A 19,418-nucleotide genomic window follows, 5' to 3' on the forward strand; every position below is an offset into this window, starting at 1 on the left:
TATAAAAGGAATACCCAAGATAAAATATAAAAAATATGAAAATCACGATATATCATCCAAAATAGAACATCCAAGATAAATTTGGTTATTGATGCTCTTTTTGAGATCATGGTGGTCCTAAAATTAAATGGTATGTATGTTTAAATCATCGTAAATCAAATCAAATTAACTGTGATAAAAATGGGGATCCATTCAAATTTGCAGAAAAGATCAAGCATTAGGTATGAGAGCAAAAGTTACAAAATTTCATTGCCTGATTCAAGATTCTCATGAAAATCTACAAACTTTCCAAAGCCAATAAACACCAAAAGTATCAATAAATACCCACTCGGCTCACTTTCTCTCTCTAGCTTTCTCTCTCCTCATCTGAACACTTTCAGTACCTGACTCAAGATTCTCATGAAAAATGTATAAACATTCTGAAACCAATGAACATTGAAAATTCAATTAAACCCATTAAGCTATCTTTCTCTCTCTAGCTTTCTCTCTCCTCATCTGAAGACTTTCAGAGCGTGATTGACGCTAGTAAACCCGCCATCCACCAGCAGGTTATGCCCGCTGACGTACCTCGCCTCATCACTCGCCAAGAACAGCACCGCCGCTGCCACGTCATCCGCAGTCAACGTCACCCCCCTAAGATTCCCCTGACTCTCCAAGAATCTAGTGACGTCACTCGCGGGGACCGGCGCCGCCGCCGCCATGTCACCCCTCTCGTCTGCCGGGTAATGGCCCACACAGAGTGACGTGGCAACACCATAGGGCGACACGCAATTCACCCTTATTCCATACTTGCCCAGCTCTGCCGCTGCGCTTTTCACCATTCCCACTATACCGTGCTTGGATGCGGCGTACGCGTGCGGGCCCACCCCGCCTGCCACACTGGCCACGCTCCCGAGCGCCACGATGGACCCTCTCCGACGTGGCACCATTTCCCGTGCGGCGTGCTTCGTACCGAGGAACACGCCGCAGAGGTTGACGTCGACCACGCGCTTGAACTCGGAGAAGGACACGTGGCGAATGTCGTGGCACGCTTCGCCGGAGATTCCCGCGTTGTTGACCATGATGTCCAGCTGGCCGAACGCCTGGACTGCCAGGTCGACCGCTCGTGCCACGTCATCCTCCTGGGTGACGTCACCGAGGGCGAAGACGGCGGCGCTTGCGCCGCCTAGGGAGTGGCAGATCCGACGGCCCAGATCTTCTTGGAGATCCATGATGCAGATCCTGGCGCCGTGGGCGTGGAATAGCCGTACGATGCTCTCCCCGATGCCGGCGGCACCGCCGGTCACGACCGCCACCTTCCCTTCCAACCTTCACGAGTAATAAAATAAAAATAATTACTATTTTTTTTCCTTTTTACAAATGGTCGATGCAAGCTCTTTTCGAATGTTAACATGCCAGAAAACTTTTAAAAAATCATATTTATTTCGGGCGATGGGGTTTTAGTGGGGAAAAAAAGAAAAAATATCCATTTTTTAAAACGATTGGTAAGATCGTGGCATATGTACGAACAATTTTCGGAGAAGATGAAAGAGACATTTACTACTTTTTATAAGAAAAGAACGATTATTCGGTAAAAATAGGTCGATTGAGTAGTGTTATAATATTAGCATGACAGAAAATTTCGAGAAAAAAATCAAAAATTATTTCTGATAATCGTTGCAAAAGATTCATTTTGAATCCAATCCGTAAGATCGTATCACCTAATTGGAGAAGAAGAAAAAAATAGTTTCTTATTTCATAAAAAAACGATTATTCAGTAGAAAAGGTGAGTGTGAGCTGTTTTATAAAGGTAGCCGCCAGAAAAAATCAAAAAGGAATCAAAATTATCATTCTGTAAATCCTTAAGAGGAGGACAATTTTCCGCGCAACAAAGCGATGGATTTAGATGGGGAAAAAATAAACAAAAAATCAATTTTTATCCACCCGGATGAAACGAATTTCGGAGAAGAAGAACACGGTGATCATTAAACGATTTCAGATCATCAATCGGCAAGAACATCGCTCAAGAACAGATGAAAAAATAGAAATCTTTGAGCAAACGAACGGAAAAAAAAAGAGGGTCGGTGGGAGATTATGAACCGTCTGGTGAGAAGCGAGGCAGCGGCGATCTTGGAGGAAATTTCAGACGGCGCTTCCATTTGCAAAGATTGAAGAACAAATCAATCAAACGCTCGAAAGAAGAGAACCCAGACGAAGAACAAGAAGGAAGACTACACTCAGTACAAGTGTTGTAGTCTTGAAGAGTCCGCGGCAGGGATTTTTAACTGAGAATTTGCTGGAGAGATTGGGTCGATCCTGGCCGTCGGATCCTGATCGGCCCAAAATGGTCGATTTGATCTGATGGGCCCATTAAGGGAAGCCAAGGGCTGGCATGTGGCAAGCTCATGATTGGTGGGGTGGGGCTCCCCCTTTTGTCCATATACCGATGAACCAATAAGGTAATATGTATAAATATTTTAATTGAAAGAAACTTTCTTTACCCATCTTGTTTTGAAAAATATTATGTATACGCAAGTGGGGAAATCGTACCTTGTTATGTGACATGGTTGAATCATGATTTGTTTCTGTATTATACCATAAAAGTATCATAACCGTGATATCAGTTACAAAACCCATAAATAATGAAAGATAATATGTTAAGGTATAATGCCATAAACTAAAACTGTAATTACTGTCATTTCCCTTTTTGATTCAGAAACTTGAGTTCTTTGTCTGATTGTTGGGAGATGCTCGTAGTTTCCCTCGGTAGTTTTGCACCAGGTGGATAGCTCCCTTAAAATTATGTCACTAATAGTTTGCCGAATGCAGAGTTGAAGAGAAAGAGCCCCCAGAAATTCTCACTGCAATGCACATGCACTGTAAAGGTCAAAGTCAGGAGATAAAAATGATTCGAAGAAGGGAAAAAGTAAGACGAGGTCAAAGCATGACTTTTTTGCTACAATGGTGGTGAAATGGGGAACTTCAAGAATAAATTCAATAAATCCAAGAAGAACAATAAAAAATGAGGAAGAGTATAATCAATATTCAAAGAACTATATAGTTCCTATAGTAGAAGATGGTGAATCATATATCATCTCTAATACAAATCAGTTTTTCTCATATAGATGTGAAGAGTTTGAGTGGTTGACTGTCTTGGGTGTATCTTTCCAAGCAACACCACAAAGAGAGTTGTTTATTATACAAGCTTTGGTACTGCTAAGATTGGGAATCAAGGTATGCCAGATATTATCAGCACGAGTGATGTTTGTAGCAAGATCAACTCCCCCTACAAGATGCTACAAGATGTTACTCAAGGATGCGAGACCTGTGGCTAACTTGCAATTGAATTTAATTTCAGTTTGACAGTTGGATGATGAATGTTTTGAAGGCAAAATTGGTGGAGGATACTGGCTACTATATATTCAATTGCTTACGATATAATAGAGTTGTAGCACAAATGGCTGCGATATATGCAATTGAAACTGAACGCTATGAGCAAGGAGCTACAAGATATTTCCAAGAGAAAGGTACTGCCTGGCTTTAAAGGTGTTGTTGAACCCGTGTGTTTATTTCTTGGTCGATAAACAACACAAAGGTATGTAGTCCTCCAGTTCCTACAAAAAATGTAATTTGGATCATGTTTACACAAAGGTTTGTGGTCCTTTGATGACAAACACCCCACAAGGATACATGGATGTTGCTGCCATTAATAGTGCTACTTCGTAACATCCATTCATGATTACTCCATGAAAATATTGACCTATCCTTTGGAGACTAAAAAGGTGTCAATATTTTCAATGATGTTTCATACCAGGGTTGAAACACAGACGTTAGAAACTGAAATGCATTCAATTTGATAAAGGTGATGAGTATGTGGGCCTATTAGATGAGTAATGTAGTTTTAGGGAATTCATCATGAGACCACAGCTCTGGGCCCTCAACAAAATTAAATCGTTGAGAGAATGAATCACACAATTATGGAGAATATCACGTATATGGTATCATGAAAAGAAGTGTCTTTTCCTTGGCTATGGACATTATGATTTTCTTCTACGTGTTGGGGTATCTAGAGAAATATAAGGTGTTCCATTATAGGGATGTAGTCTTTTTTCTTAAGATGAAAATATGAAATATATAAAGGAGGTACCATTCAAATTTTCTAGTGGATGTCACTCTGATCATGTATATACTAGTGGAGGGGATATGTTTGTGAAGACCATGAGGTGGCTGATGTAGATTTACCCAATATAAATGATGATCAAGGAGAATTGGAGAAGCCTCTTATAAAATATCATCTAAAAGTATCTTCGAGACACCATTAACCTTTAAAAAGTATTCTTTAGAAGAGTATGTTAGGTTCACTGGTTAACCCAAGTGTTACCAAGAGGCATGGAGAGCAAAGATGAATATAATTGGTGCATTGTAAGATAACCACACATATGACTTGGTGTCAGAACCGAGGGGTATGAATACACAGAATAACAAGCGAGTTTTCAAGATGAAGACCAAAACAATATTTATATCAAACTAAAAAGCAAGGTTGGTTGTGAGGTATGTCATCCAGAAGAAAAGTGTTTACTATGATCACACTTCACCCTGGTTGTCAATATTTCTTATATTTGTGTTACTGTATGGCAGCCAACACTTATTTGGAAGTTAATGAAGACAATCTTCATTCAATGTCATCTAGAGAGTGAAAATATACATAGAGGAACATGAGGCATTAAAATCAATGGCAAAGAATATTGTATATAATCTGAGAAGGAGCATTCATGGGCTCACAATAGTGGTATGAAAGTCTTGCATCATTTATTGCATCAATGGTTTAAAAAACTGCCTTTGATAATTTTGGACGCTTCAAGTGGTTTTAGGAGGTTTATTTATTTTCTTATTGTATGCTGATGCCATGCTTCTCATTAGTAATGATATGGCTACCATTGAGATGTTAAATAAATCCATTTGGTTCCCCTTTGTTAAATCACTGGAGAGACAGAACCAGAGAGTGAAACCCAAAGAGAGAGATATAGAGAGAGATATAGATAGAGAGAGAGGGAGAGAGAGGGAGAGAGAGGGAGAGAGAGAGGGAGAGAGAGAGAGAGAGAGAATAAGGAGAGCCAGAGAGTGAGACTCAAAGAGAAAGAGAGGAAGAGAGAGAGCTAGACCTTGAGACCCAAAGAGAAAGAGTGAGAGAGAGAACCAGAGAGTGAGACACAAAGAGAGAGAGAGAGAGAGAGATAGAGGTAGAGATAGAGAGAGATATAGATAGAGAGAGCGAGAGAGAGAGAGAACCAGAGAGTGAGACCCAAAGAGAGAAAGAGAGAGAGATAGAGATAGAGATAGAGATAGAGAGAGATACAGATAGAGAGAGGGAGAGAGAGAGAATAAGGAGAGCCATAGAGTGAGACTCAAAGAGAAAGAGAGGAAGAGAGAGAGCTAGACAGTGAAAACCAAAGAGAAAGAGTGAGAGAGAGAACCGGCGAGTGAGATCCAGAGAGAGAGAGATAGAGATAGAGAGAGAGATATAGATAGAGAGAGGGAGAGAGAGAAAGAACCAGAGAGTGAGACCCAAAGAGAGAGAGAGATAGAGAGAGATATAGATAGAGAGAGGGAGAGAGAGAGAGATAGAGATAGAGAGATATATAGATAGAGAGAGAGGGGAGAGAGAGACAGATAAATAGCCATAGAGTGAGACCCAAAGAGAAAAAGATAGCGAGACACATATAGATAGAGAGAGAGAGGAAAAAGAGAGAGAATGTTCTAGAGTGAGAAAGAAAGAGCTAGAGAGAGACAGAGTGAGCAAGGGAGTGAGTGCAAAAGAGAAAGTGTGAAAGCTAGATAGGGAAGAGAATTAGTTAGAGTGAGAGTGAAAACAGATCCAAGGAGGAGAGATAAATATATGAATCGAGAGTGCAAGATCCAAAGAGAGCGATAGAGTGAGAGTCTACTAAGAGAGAGCAAGAGACAAAGAGAACAGTAAAGATAGAGAAGGAACAATAGGGATATAGCTAGAGAGAGAGAGAGAGAGAGAGAGAGAGAGAGAGAGATGGCAAGAGGTATAGAGTATATTTAACATAAATTTATAAATAGTAATAATAACATTAATAATAATTTTGTTCCGATATTAGGTCTGGTCTGATGAACAACCAGAACCATCCCAGAAATTTAGTTCACCCAAAAAGGTAGACAAATGGTCTTTCCTTGGTTTTATCTGACAGAACATCAGTTAGATCATGACATTCCCTACCTCTTTATACTCTTCCGGACAATTTCATAAAAGTCTATAAGACACTTTCATAAAAGACTCTGCCCCGAGTGAAAATATATAAAAGTCCTCATACTTAAAAGTATGCTGGTCAATGTTTATTTTTTTTTTATACATGCAACCCTTTATTTTCTTCCGGTGCCATGAAAACTCTAACAATTGGTTAACTCTGCTAACATACCAATTTTTTTAACCCAATTGAAAGGTTGGATTGCTAGATTGTGGGGTACCAAGCAACATCTTGTGGCCTTGAAGTTACAATGGAGTATGTCAACCATTTAATTGAACATTTTAGCACAATAGGTTATTGTGTATGTACAATCGGTCATTTATGTGATACATCCAAATGACTTAAGATATTGTTATCCATGAAACTCTAACCCATATTTGATGGCGAACATTGACGGTGTCATCGTCCGGATGGGTATCAAGATGATGCTCTGATACTAAGATGATGGCGGACGTCGACAGTGTCATCGTTCAGATGGGCATCGAGACAATGCTCTGATACCAAGATGGTGTAGGACATCGTCAACGGTGTTGTCCAATGGATAATTCCCTAACGGAAATGTAACTACATGAGTGCAAATGACCTAGGTGGAGTGTACACGCAGGTCTGACTTGTGGGAATTCACCGATTTCCGAGCTCCGGGGCGGACGACCAACAACGATGATGACTATGACGCCGAACAGAATAATTCTGTAGGGGCTCGTACATAATGGACGAGCTCGGCCCGTGACTAGGGAAACACTCAGTTCGTACTCTTCTCGAAGTAGACTCTCACTTATTCTAACCTGAGCGCGGTGGAGTGCAGTGAAAATATACTACAAGACGTAATATAACTGATGAGCAAGGGAGTGGCGTACCTCGTCGATGGCGGCGCTTGTAGTTGATATCTTTGTCATCGGTACACGGAGCGGTGGGGGCAGGAGCGGCGGAGTCGTGCTGGAGGTGGCACGGTGTAGCTTGTCAGGCGATTGTGGTTCAGCGCTGGAGCGATAGTCGGAACGGAGGCGAGGATGAAGAAGAGAGTTAGAAGCGGGGGCACCACAACACGGACAGTCTGACCTCGACTTTACGGGCTCGATTCGTCGAAGTGAGTCGGTGCGGCGGGCATGGGGAAGACAATGTCTGTAGTACATAGTGAGGCCGAGGCACGCAGCGGGCGGCTTTGAACGAGTACTGCGAGGGTGGCACTGGTATCACGGCAGACAACACAACAGAGGTTTCAACAGCAGCGCGCACCCAAATACCTGGTGGGCGTCACGACTCCTGGGGTGATCAGGCACTGGTGCCGCACAAAGGTTTATGCTCGTGGATTGTTCCTGTAGTCTATGGGCAGCACAATCCTGTTGGGATCCTAACCACTACAGTTCAAAGACCCAACACAGCGTCGGTTGATCCTTGAGTGATTCACACACCCGGACCTGAGAAATGGAGACACACGACCATGTGCAGCAATGGCAGGATTGCAGTGGAGGGCCGTAGACTGAGACAATGCACAGGGTTACAGAGACAACCAAATCGCCTTCGCTGTATGGACTCGATGCATGCGGGTGTGCGAGGTAAGAGTACACCCGATAACCCACGATGGCCAGAATGCTTCTTGAAGTAGCAATGACCAGGCAGCGGAGCGGGTTGTAGCGGGATCTGCTCGTTTCCTTTCATACTCAATCCGTCTACTAGTGGGGGCCAGCGTAAGAGCAGTTGGCCGGGCAAGGGGGGGGGGGTGTCCCACGGCGTGGGAATCGACCACGGGACCATGAACAGCAGGTCAATGGTGGCACGAGGATTCACCTCTCTTCCTCCTTCCCGTGCACTGGATTTTTGAACGCGTCGAGAGACGGGACATTCTCGAGATCAATGGGGAACGCATGGTCAACGATTCAAACTCTAACCAAGGTCGAATGTGCGATGCTCTGGTCAAGTGAAATAGCAAGGTGTATGACCTGCTGTAGTCCTTCTCCCTTCCCTTCTTTCTTCTTATTTCTCCTCTTCCTCTCCTTCTCCTTCTTCTTTCTCTTGGTGAGATCTGGAAGTGGGATAACTGCCAAACAAGGAAATCCAGATCTGAATGTGACTGTGCCCCATCATGGCCTTATATAGGGCCATGATGGGCCCATTACAAACATCTAGAAAAGGGGCCCAACAAGGGACCCATTTTTTACAAAACATAAACTAAACAAAGGGGAAACTTTAAACAGCTCGAAAATGAAAATGATGGATAAAGCACGATGATATGGATGCGTCACAATGAGTAAGGTGAAATCGTCATGACGAAAACAAAACATAAATTTGACGAACAAAAATGGAGAATTAAAACACAAGCACATGCGCGGACGTACTTTACTTGGGATATTTAAACCGGGGCGTCTTCACGGATGCTTTGGCGTGCCGGTCGGGCTGGACACGGACTGGCTTTGATGCTGATGACGGCGAGGGCGGCTCCATTGACGTATCCTCGGTGTCATCTGGGCACGCTCCATCATATTTCTACTTTATACTGACAGACAACATAAATCATCATAGAACTCCTATTATATCTATGTTACTATGCGGGGAATTCATTATATCTTATTCCTTAAGTCAACCTCCTCTTATGTAGAGGGTGGATAATCTCATATTAATGACACAATCTCTGAGTGAACTTTTTTCTTCACTCCAGCTAGGATGGTCCGAAATATCATGGTTATATAATCATAGTTCATAGTCAAAACACAATTGTCCATCTACAAGGTGTCTTTGGTATCTCAAGTATGACCACTTACACAACTAAGATATGAATCAACTTGATTGATGTTAGGTATAATACCATTGATGAATTCATACATATTAATTTTGTGATATCCTTTCCTTGAGTGCCCCCCTTGTTTATCATTAGTGTATATACTATAGTGGCTTTAGATTCAATCATACTCATCGTACATTTGTACTAGTCAATGATATTATTTTTTGATTCAATGTAATCCTCGAACTATCATTTGAATAAAAATATTTGGAACACATGTTTAGCTTATACGGGTTACTGTATTATGATATCTTCATAATTCACTTGGTCATTGCATGTATTTATAGACTTAGCTGTAAGCATCACACAAGAAATATAATGAATTCATTGTATTAATAAATATTGGAAGAGATTTGGAATGTATGATCCACACCACACATATTTCCAACATTCCAATCATATGAATTTGTACCAGGAGAATTTTTCCAGTAGCAATAGAGTAAGTGAGAAAACAAAGAATATCTGAATGTGAAGGAAAATAATTATCCGACTCCCCTCTAGAAGCATAGAATATATTGTGAAGGTTTTAATTCCATATGTAGGTAAAAAGACTAAGTTATTGCCATACTTGAAAATTTAAAATTGTATGAACTTATATTTTTATCATAAAAAATGATTCTATCTCACCATGTTCATGCAACAAAGTCCATGCTGTTATGGCACCATGCAACATGCCTCATATACTTTTAATGGACGAGTTGTAAAAAAAATGTTGATCTTGGATGATTCACATGCAATCATAAGTTTGAAAGTGATAATCTAGATATGTGATAATTTTGCCTTTTGTTTTTATTCCACATTAAGGTATTAATGAGTTAAGAAATAATGAATTTTCCCATTATTTGGTAAACATAAACAATTTAGATACCCCACTAGTCCTAGTCATAAAGAATGGATTCTAAGCCTTGTCTGTGTCGACCCGAGCAGTGCTGTAGCTAACACAGTAAGTATCATGCCTGGGGAGTACGTTCTCAAGAATGAAACTCAAAGGAATTGACGAGGGCCCATACAAGCGACGGAGCAGTGAAGAACCTTACCAGGCTTGACATGCCACGAATCTTCTTGAAAGAGAGGGGTGCCTTTTGAATCCGGACGATAAATGTGGTGCATAGATGTCATCTGCTCATCCCGCAAGGTAGACGGTTAAGTCCCCCGACGAGCATAACCTTCATATTTAGATGCTCAAAGCTCTAAAAGGGTCATAACTCACAAGCTACTAAGATCCTGATTATATACTTGATAACTTTACATTCTCCAGAAATTTAGTCTTTAGTTCAATGTCACTAGAAAGCATGCATGAACGAATCTTCATGAATCCCATCAACAAGAAGGCACAAACCTACGTTTCCATAAAATCTTATAGATCCCTTAAAACTAGTGAGGGCAAATACCCAATTTAAATTATTTTCAGGCTCATTTGACACCAGAGGGGTCTATAAAACTGTTATAAATCCCACTTCATACTTCACAGAGCTCTATAAACGCTTCCCGCTTTGTTTCAGGGGAAGTTTGAGGAAGAAGGAAGAAGGAAGAAGGAAGAAGGAAGATCCCTGCGTTGGAGAAGAAGGGTTTCGCTTAATCCGCCATTGATCGCCTCTGAAGCTCGCCAAAGTGGAGTATAGAGAGAAGTTTTGAAGGATTCAGGGATACCCACGAAGCCATGGATGAGGAAACGTCTCGTAGTGGAGATGATGGCCCCATCCGTCCGAACTCATTTCCTCAATCGTCGGAAATTGCCTCTTCTGGGCTTCCCCCTTCTGGTAATCTCGCTTCCGAACCATGGCCTGATTCTGTTCATTCTTCTGTTTCCGTTGATTTCGATGCGCCTGTAGAGGTGAGAGGAGTAGAAAATGGAGAAGAGGAGAGGGGGGGGGATGTTTTGGTTTGTGGGTTACCTGATTCGGACGATGAAATTGAGGATTTTGAAGTGGAGGACGACGATGGAGAACGCTGCTCGCTGATTCAGCCTCCAGCGCTTCTTCCACCGTCGGAACCCAACACTTCAGAAGTGGCCAATGGAGGGTATTATGAAGAGGAAGAAGAAGATGATGATGATGAAGATGACGACGAGGAGGACGACTCGGAGGCCGGGCAGCGGCCTCCGAAGAAGAAGAAGAAGTCACTTACTTGCCTCACTGCCCCTGTTTCTCCATCAATTGGAGCTCTGCTGCTGTCGGGCAGCTCGTCGGCGGCAGCGCTGGATGCTCCGGCGGCTTCGACGACGAAGAAAACAAAGAAGAAGGGTAACAATCTATGGCGAAAGTCGGCATCCCGCAAAGGGAAGAAGAAGGGGAAGTCAGGGATTGCTGGAAATGTTGTCCCACAAGAGGAGAAAGTGCTGATCACTCCAATTCCCCGGTTCCCAGACCGTTCCGACGACTCCCCGGATGCGCCCGTCTGCCTATCGAAGGTCTACAAGGCCGAAAAGGTCGAATTGAGCGAGGATCGTCTCACTGCTGGCAGCACGAAGGGTTATCGCATGGTCAGAGCCACAAGAGGGGTTGTGGAAGGGGCCTGGTACTTTGAAATTGTCGTAATTCGGCTTGGAGAGACTGGGCACACAAGGCTGGGCTGGACAACTGAGAAGGGGGACCTTCAAGCGCCGGTCGGGTACGATGGCAACAGCTATGGTTACAGGGACGTCGACGGGTCGAAGATCCATAGAGCTCTGAGAGAGAAGTATGGGGAGGAAGGGTATGTGGAGGGTGATGTGATTGGGCTCTACATTAGCCTTCCAGATGGGGAAACTTATGCACCAAAGCCTCCTCATCTTGTCTGGTTCAAGGGGCAGAGATATATGCACTCTGCTGATGGGAAAGAAGAGCCTCTCAAAGTAGTGCCTGGTGAGTCAGTGACATCTATATATTATGTTGTTGCTGACATTATTTAGCCTTTTTTTATTTCATCTGGCCATTATTATGTTGTGGTGTTCATAATACTTGGTGACTGACAAGATCCTGTTATTTTGATTTTTTTACATTATTTAATCCTTTATCTGCTCATCTGATCACTGATATGCTGTGTGTATCTTACTGGGTGAGTGAAAAAATCAATCCATTAGGTTGTTGCTGACATTATTTGATTAGTCTGGCCAGCACAGTATGTTGTTGCTGACATTGTTTGATCGTTTTTCCAATTTTTGGGTTATTATAATTGCAGGATCCCTTTTCCATCAGGGCATTTCCTTCATTTTTCCACTAGGATAGTTTCCCTTTTAATAGCTGTAGTTCTTTCCCGAGTGGAGGAGGAAAGGTGTTGTTAAATTGGGATGATTCGCCAGCAAAGATCCTCCATAAGGCGCCAATCTGGCTCTCTAGCCATTGTTATCTTTCCATCTTTTCTTTCTGTTGTTCTCTCTTACCTTCTGAGACCTTCCTCGATACAAACCGTTCCCAAGGTTTCCATGTTATTGTTTGTTGTCCTTGATTTTATTCGCCTGTTGTCTGATCTGAGGAGAAAATATTGTTGTTGTTTGTTTGGAAGATAAGGTCGTTTGTCCAGTTTGTTTGGAGAAGATTGTTCATTTGAGCTCCTTGTTTCAAGATTGTCAAAATGCCCTGTCCTATTTATTGTTTAGATTGTTTTGATTTCTGATTATTTTAAATATTCTAAATCAAATTCTATAAAATGTGGTCCTATTTATTGTTTCTTAAATTCTTGCAATGAATTGAGTTCGATTGCTAAGTGAGGATCATTTTAGAATACACTTATTCACGATTTAACTAATTTCGGAACATTTCTAAGTATTCAGTCTGAATTTATCATCTCATTAGCACACATTTTTGGAACATTTTTTTAGTGTTATTCCAATATGTCCTCTTGGCTTAAATCTTTGATTATTTGATAAACTATATTTATTGACCCAGGTAGTGAGATTGCGTTCTTCAAGAACGGAAAATGCCAAGGAACTGCGTTCACTGATCTCTATGGCGGCCGCTATTACCCTGCAGCCTCAATGTACACTCTTCCCAACCAGCCCAATTGCGAGGTGAGGTTCAACTTTGGGCCTGAGTTTCAGTGCTTTCCTGAGGATTTTGGCGGACGGCCCATTCCAAGCCCCATTAGTGGGGCTCCTTATCATGGATTTAGTGCCAAAACTGAGGCCCCTGCCGAAAATGCCCCCTCTGAGAAGCAAGATATTGGAGAAGCTGCCTCCTAGGGATTTCATCTCAGGGTCTTCTACCTGGCGGTACTCCTTATTTACATGATTTCCCCTGTAATTTTTTAAAGTTTAAATTATTAGCCCAAAAAAGTCAGTCAAGAAAATGTTTTGCCAATTTCATAATCCCAAAGATATCTTCCACTTTATAGGGAACTTTATGAACTATTATATATAAAGCTTTTGACTATTCCGTTCTCAGGAAAAATCTACAATGACACATGGTATGACTGGATCATTCTTACCGTGATATTATCAGTAAAATTGTTGAGTGCAGAAATCTTGATGTTTCAGATGGCTTGGTGATACGATCTGTATCGAATTGGTCAGAAAGGATCAAGAAAAGTACTTACAGATGTAATGTCGTAATTCCACAGACAAATCCCTCTTCAGAATTCCCCGTTGATGTAGATCCTCCAGTAACTAGCTCCCCTTGTTGGTATGAACGCCCTCAGAAGACTCTTGCCGCATACAGCTGGTCTCTCCAAGATCTCCCCACACCCTTCAATCAATGAAATCTAACTGACCACAGGTGCCTTTCTTGGAGGTCTCACCTCTTATTTATAGGTATCCTTTATTCTCTTACGACTCCCAGTCAAGACTGGGAGTTAGTCGCCATGTCAGCATCACATGGGCCATCAGGTCCCCTGGTGCCTGTTGACTGGTCAACAATCTTTATTTGGCTCCCCCTTCTTTTCCTCCTCTCATATATTCTAATGGGAACCATTTCACTTGGGTGGCTTGATTTTTATGATTAACTTCTCCTGCCATCTCGTCGTCAAAGGAAGTGTCAGCAATCATGGCTCTATATTTTGCCTTGCATTCTATTTTTTGTGTAGAATTTCAGGCCTACGCTGATGATTATTTGTGGACCACTTTCTGAAATCATTTTCTGTGGTTCGGGTCAGATAATGAACTGTTGCATCGTTCAACAAGTGTGCACTCATATTGGTTGATTAATGTCAAACACAAACACAAACACAAACACAAGTTTTACATTGCAGAGAGACAGAGGATTAACCTTTTTTCAATGAAATCTATCACATCAGGAATAGTTGATTCGTCTGAGATTGATCAGGTGCACTGATTCAAACTCACAGGTTTGTAAGGGGGAAAGGACAGGAAAGAAGGGAGAAAATGCAGGGATGGTCATTGGCCCAGGGACCGGGAATGCCAGGGTGGACTTTGGCAAGACAAGAGGTAGGCGGAACGGATGTCGGTTAGGAGGAGGTCCGACAGAGTGGACGTCTTTGGAGGGAGGATATTGGTGGCATGGACATCGGCCCAGCCAAATGGCATGTATTGATACTTCTTGGCTCCTCTCCTAAAGGAAGGGCTGCTCTATTCAAAGGAATCACGTAAGGGCCAAATGAGTAGACTGCCCCTTTTTGGCCGCAATAACGAAAGAGGCCTAGATATGACAGGGATCGTATTACACACGTAAATATTAGTTGGAAACTAAGTGCTGTTGGAAATAGATGACTTTGAGGTGTAGTTCTCTTGGAGGATGTGAGAGTGCAACATTAGCCTTCTATTTTGTAGACTTTTCTCAGCCGAAGGGCCGAGCATTTCCGTGAAATATGTTATCATGCAATAAGGCAGGTAGGGCAGTTTAGTCACTTGATGTTATCATGATTCATAAGGTAGTCGACAATAAATAAGGGTGATAAAGCCCATGGTACATTCACAGACATGTTATCCAATTCTAATGCAGCCTTTAACCGGCGCCACTCCTACTTTTTTTGAATTACAATATTTACACGTAACTCTACCTTATCTTGGAATATGTTGTGCAAATTTTTGCTGTGGCTATCATTCAACTTAGTAGGATTGCCATGCATCTTGTGATGACATCATTAACCCTATCGGACAACCAAGCAGTTTTAAAACCTGTAAGTTGTGCATCTGTGACCAGCCAAGATTATATAATCTGAATAATGTAGTATGCACTTTTTTAGATAAAGCACCTTATGATATTGGTTTTCAAAATTCAATTCATTTTGCTCTCGAATGTATCTCTTTGATTTCAGGGTTTTTTGAAATTACATAAAATATATGAAGTTTATTATGTTTTGTTGTATATTTGATGATTGAAATAATCTTTCATTAAAATTTCAGGATATTTAACTGTCAAGATCATTGTCACAGATTGAAAACCAAAATTCAATGTCAAGATCAGACCAGGTCCTCTTGTGCTGCAACAGAGAATTGCCACTTGGTACAGTAGGATAATTGAATGCGATAGTTGACAAATGTGTTAGAAATCATTTGGGAAATTATATCCAATTCTGCAATTTGACTATTGCTGAGGCTGCGCACAATACCATACTGATCTGATGGACCTTGATAAAATATTCCGAAGTCCATCACTGGACTGAAGAATCATGGACTTCTGTGGCTGATGCGCAGCAAACAATTTTGGTTTCCTTAATGTGACCAGAAAATGATCACTCTAAAAATATTACTTAAGAATAATTCAGAGGGATTCTCATGAGTTGGAGGGATAAGGTGATTATTAGACGGCAATAGTGAATCTTCAAGAGAACAAATTTTTTTTGTAACAATTATTAATCTTTTAGAAATAGGTTGTGCAAATGATTGCCTGTTGATATGTGACTATATGTAATAGTGTTGCCAATACTTATCATTTATATTTGTTAAAATGGACGATCATGATTAATGATGTTATATTTAATTACAATCCTTACTAATTTAACGATCAAATTTGGTTGTAGAGGAGTGATAAATATAACACTAACATAGGTTACACAAGACAAATTAAGATTTTTCTGGATCTAAACTTACCTCACATCCTGTTTCAACAAGTCCCTTGGATTCAAGCTTCGATTTCTCTATCAACAGAGCACCAATACATGTATTTATTCATCAATTAGATTTTTTAGGACATGGGCTTTTCTATGAAAACATATGCTGAATTGTCATGGTTTTTTCACATGGTCTGAATAAAGCAGAGACTAAAACAGAGTAAGCCAAAATGGAGACATACTATAATTTTTTTGAAGAGGGCAACTACATAAGAAATCTTAGATCTTATATTTTTTGCTTATTAATGTTCATTTTTGAGAAGAAAACTTAGATATTTTGTGTTCTTGAGTGGAGCCTGCACCAGTGTTGTCAATGCAATTGACTCTTAACTAATTAGTACCACTCATCCGATCCTCAAATATAATAAGCAACAAATTTCAGAAATAAATACAAAACCTTACATATGTACAGAGTTAAATCATTTGTTTCTGAAATAAGTGCCACAAAACTCTGGAACAATCCCTCAAAGTAGTAACATTATTTCATTCATAATTTCTTAAAACTGTTAAATTAGGTAATAATATATTAATTCATGAATAATTCAAAAAAGTAAATGATGACACAAATAATTTCAGTCAATTAGATGATAAATACATGTAAATTCATACCATGACTGCATTTAATTACACACCTCGTTTTCTGAAATAAATATATTTATATTACTAGTAACATTCTCTATATATTTGTCTTCATTTATCCTTTATTTATTCTTCTACTTCTATTTATAATTTTCTCCTAGATAATCCTTGTTTTCCTTTTCCTATTTTATTTTTGAACCCAAGAAAGGTTAGATAAAGTAATTTAATCAAGGGATTGCATCCTAACTTTATTTTGGGTCTCATTTGACATCCATCATGCTCAAATATTACTTATTCTCCACGTAATAGCACAATAATATGGTCAGAAAAAAACTCAACAAAATAGGATTACCACATTCGAATTTGACCTTCTTAATATCAAAAAGGTATATATGAATCATATGATGACATATATTGCATTTATTCTGTTTAAGCCATAAACTAGTAATATTATAAAATAAAAATAAGGAGTTCATTCTAAAAGATGGAAACGGCTGTATTTGGGAAAGTTACATGAATGTTTTTAGAAGTCATTTAAAGGAAAAAATATAATGTATTTATAAGAATAAAATAACAACCTCATAAATTTTTTTATCGATTCCATGATGTATTTTATAGAAATAAGTATTTAATTATACCTGTTCTAAATAGTTCAACTATTATATTTGTTATTTCATAAAGCAGAAACTTAAAAAAAAACATATTTTAAACCCAAGATCTGGTTTACCATTTATTAAGTGATGGAAACTTTTATTTTGATTTATATAAACCGTATTTTTATAAAATTATATGGAATTTCAGGAGATATTTTTAGTTATAAATAAGGTCCATAAAAAATATTTTTAATGATATTAAGCTCTTTCATAAAGTTAATATTTTTTTAGGTGTCAGGAAAAAGCTAATATAGTTCATTATCATTTAATGAAGTTTGTTAGAATCAAAATCATATTTTAGATAGCTGTCATTGTGCTGATTATATTAAACTCACTCTATTTTAAGATGCAATAATCCATATGTATGTTAAAAAAATATTTATCCAATCATTGAAAAAATCATTCAAATTGTTGGTAAAACTTGATTGTTTTTTGAATAAAGCATCTAACTTTATATTATAAATGGAACTCCAGGAAAATTTATTCAGAAAAGAACACCATACTATTGATTTTGAAAGTATTTCATATTTGCGTAAAAATACTCACTTATGAACTTAAAGTAATCATAACTCAATTCATGCATCTCAACATGATATTTCTTCAATAAATAAAGGAGATAAAACAAAAAATGAGCTACGTTAGGAGAAAACTATGTAGCAAACAAATGTTTATTAAAACATGGATCGAAAAGGTATGTGAGTTTCATCTCGAGAATCAAGTAAGGATTATAAAGCAAGACCAGATAATACATTTGGAGTCAGTGGCACCTATTGGTGTGTGTGTGAATTTTCAAATGTGAAAACTAAAAACTGAATAATCTATGCCATGATTCAAATATAAGAAGATGTCTTATTCTAAGAGAAAATACTTTAATCTTAAAAATAAATGCTCACATCAGTTGTTGTTCCTCGACAAGGTGGCTAGTCCTATCCGATGATGTTCGAGAATATCACGGTAGCGGACGCGATAGGGGAAGACGAGACTATCGAAGATAATAATACTGGAGTTTATAGAGGGGAGACGAGACTGACCTTTGTATCGCTTAGTCCAAGGCGTCCAAGTCGTCGAGCGGATGCTTAGTGTCGGGTCGTGCGGACGAGTGTCGTTGACGAGGACAAAACCGGGTGCGGACGGTGCGGTCGTAACTACCAGCAGAGAGCTGAGTCCACGGGTGGCGTGCAACAAAAGTCGGAGCAGAGGGCGCACAAGGCGCGCGCTTGGCTGGCGCACGGCGTAGTCGTGTGGGCGGGCAAGACAGCGAACCAAGTATCGTGGGAATAGTCGTGGGGGTGGGGCAGAAAACCAAGTAATCGGTTATGGCGTAGAGGGTGGGAATCAAGAAATCAAGAAAGATGAGGGCGAAGGGGAGAACGAAGGGGAATAAAGGAGATATGGTGAGATCAAGAAATCAAGAAATCATGAAATCAAGAATTCAAGAAATCAAGAAATCAAGAAATCAAGAAATCAAGGGGAAAGAAAGTGGGCGATCAAGAAAGACAAGAGGATGCGGTTGGGAATCAAGAAACGATGGGGAAAGGAGGGTGGGTGATCAAGAAAGGCAAGACGAGGCGGTTGGGAATCAAGAAACGATGGGAGAAAGGAGGGTGGGCGATCAAGAAAGGCAAGAGGAGGCGGTTGGGAATCAAGAAACGATGGGGAAAGGAGGGTGGGCGATCAAGAAAGGCAAGACGAGGCGGTTGGGAATCAAGAAACGATGGGGAAAGGAGGAAAGAGGGGAAATTCAAGAAATGTGGGAGGGTGTTCAAGAACGGTGGTGGGGTGGATCAAGAACGAAGAGAAGGGGGGATATGGATCAGGAATGGTGGAAGGGTGGAAAAAAAGGTACCAAGAAATGGATTTCTTGAACTGTAACAACCAAGAACCCTCCAAGAAAGAGGAGTTCTTGATGGATCTGGGGTGTGCTCCCTCGGCGGAGCAGATTTCCCAGGTTGATGACGTGTCGGCGACGCTTCTTGAATCTCCCAAGACCCCCGGAGTAATCTCGACGAAGGCCTCTTTCGATCTTGATGGCGGCGACTTCTTGAAACTCTTTCCTCGCACAGGAGTGATCTCGACGGTGCGCTTTAACACGTCTCCCTCGGAGTGATCTCGACGGGAGAGACGTGGGCTCTACCCACGGAGTGATCTCGACGTGGGGTGGGGCTAGCCAAA

The 19,418-nt window shown here is 40.5% G+C and overlaps 2 protein-coding genes across 4 annotated transcripts; one reads left to right on the forward strand and one right to left on the reverse strand.

The window, feature by feature from the left end:
- Positions 1 to 394: 394 nt before the first annotated feature.
- LOC144706450 ((+)-borneol dehydrogenase 2-like) lies at positions 395 to 2,237 on the reverse strand. Its single transcript, XM_078579408.1, has 2 exons — positions 2,080 to 2,237; positions 395 to 1,308 (listed from the first exon to the last, which is right to left on the reverse strand). The coding sequence occupies exons 1-2, from the start codon at positions 2,136 to 2,138 to the stop codon at positions 492 to 494; spliced, it is 876 nt and encodes a 291-aa protein (XP_078435534.1). The 5' UTR covers positions 2,139 to 2,237; the 3' UTR covers positions 395 to 491.
- An 8,278-nt stretch (positions 2,238 to 10,515) lies between these two features.
- On the forward strand, positions 10,516 to 15,540 carry TRO (histone H3K4 methyltransferase TRAUCO). Of its 3 annotated transcripts, none has more exons than XM_078579406.1 (3): positions 10,516 to 11,873; positions 12,897 to 13,219; positions 15,308 to 15,540. In XM_078579406.1, exons 1-2 carry the CDS (start codon positions 10,691 to 10,693, stop codon positions 13,187 to 13,189), a joined length of 1,476 nt encoding a protein of 491 aa, XP_078435532.1. In that variant the 5' UTR covers positions 10,516 to 10,690; the 3' UTR covers positions 13,190 to 13,219; positions 15,308 to 15,540. The 3 variants fall into 3 exon arrangements, with proteins under 3 accessions (XP_078435532.1, XP_078435533.1, XP_078435530.1); XM_078579407.1 differs by lacking the exon at positions 15,308 to 15,540 and adding an exon at positions 14,290 to 15,054; XM_078579404.1 differs by lacking the exon at positions 15,308 to 15,540 and having other exon boundaries at positions 12,897 to 13,397.
- The last annotated feature ends 3,878 nt before the right edge of the window (positions 15,541 to 19,418 follow it).

This window comes from Wolffia australiana, chromosome 8, assembly GCF_029677425.1.
Source record: "Wolffia australiana isolate 7733 chromosome 8, ASM2967742v1".
NCBI classification, from domain to species: Eukaryota; Viridiplantae; Streptophyta; class Magnoliopsida; order Alismatales; family Araceae; genus Wolffia; species Wolffia australiana.

What these genes read in the sequence shown, in the direction of transcription:
- LOC144706450 (XM_078579408.1), bottom strand. Translation starts at nt 2,138, where the DNA reads ATGGAAGCGCCGTCTGAAATTTCCTCCAAGATCGCCGCTGCCTCGCTT. An exon ending in GCCTCGCTTCTCACCAGACG is followed by an intron (nt 1,309 to 2,079) that starts GTTCATAATCTC and finishes TTACTCGTGAAG; the next exon opens with GTTGGAAGGGAAGGTGGCGG.
- TRO (XM_078579406.1), top strand. Translation starts at nt 10,691, where the DNA reads ATGGATGAGGAAACGTCTCGTAGTGGAGATGATGGCCCCATCCGTCCG. An exon ending in GCCTCTCAAAGTAGTGCCTG is followed by an intron (nt 11,874 to 12,896) that starts GTGAGTCAGTGA and finishes TTATTGACCCAG; the next exon opens with GTAGTGAGATTGCGTTCTTC.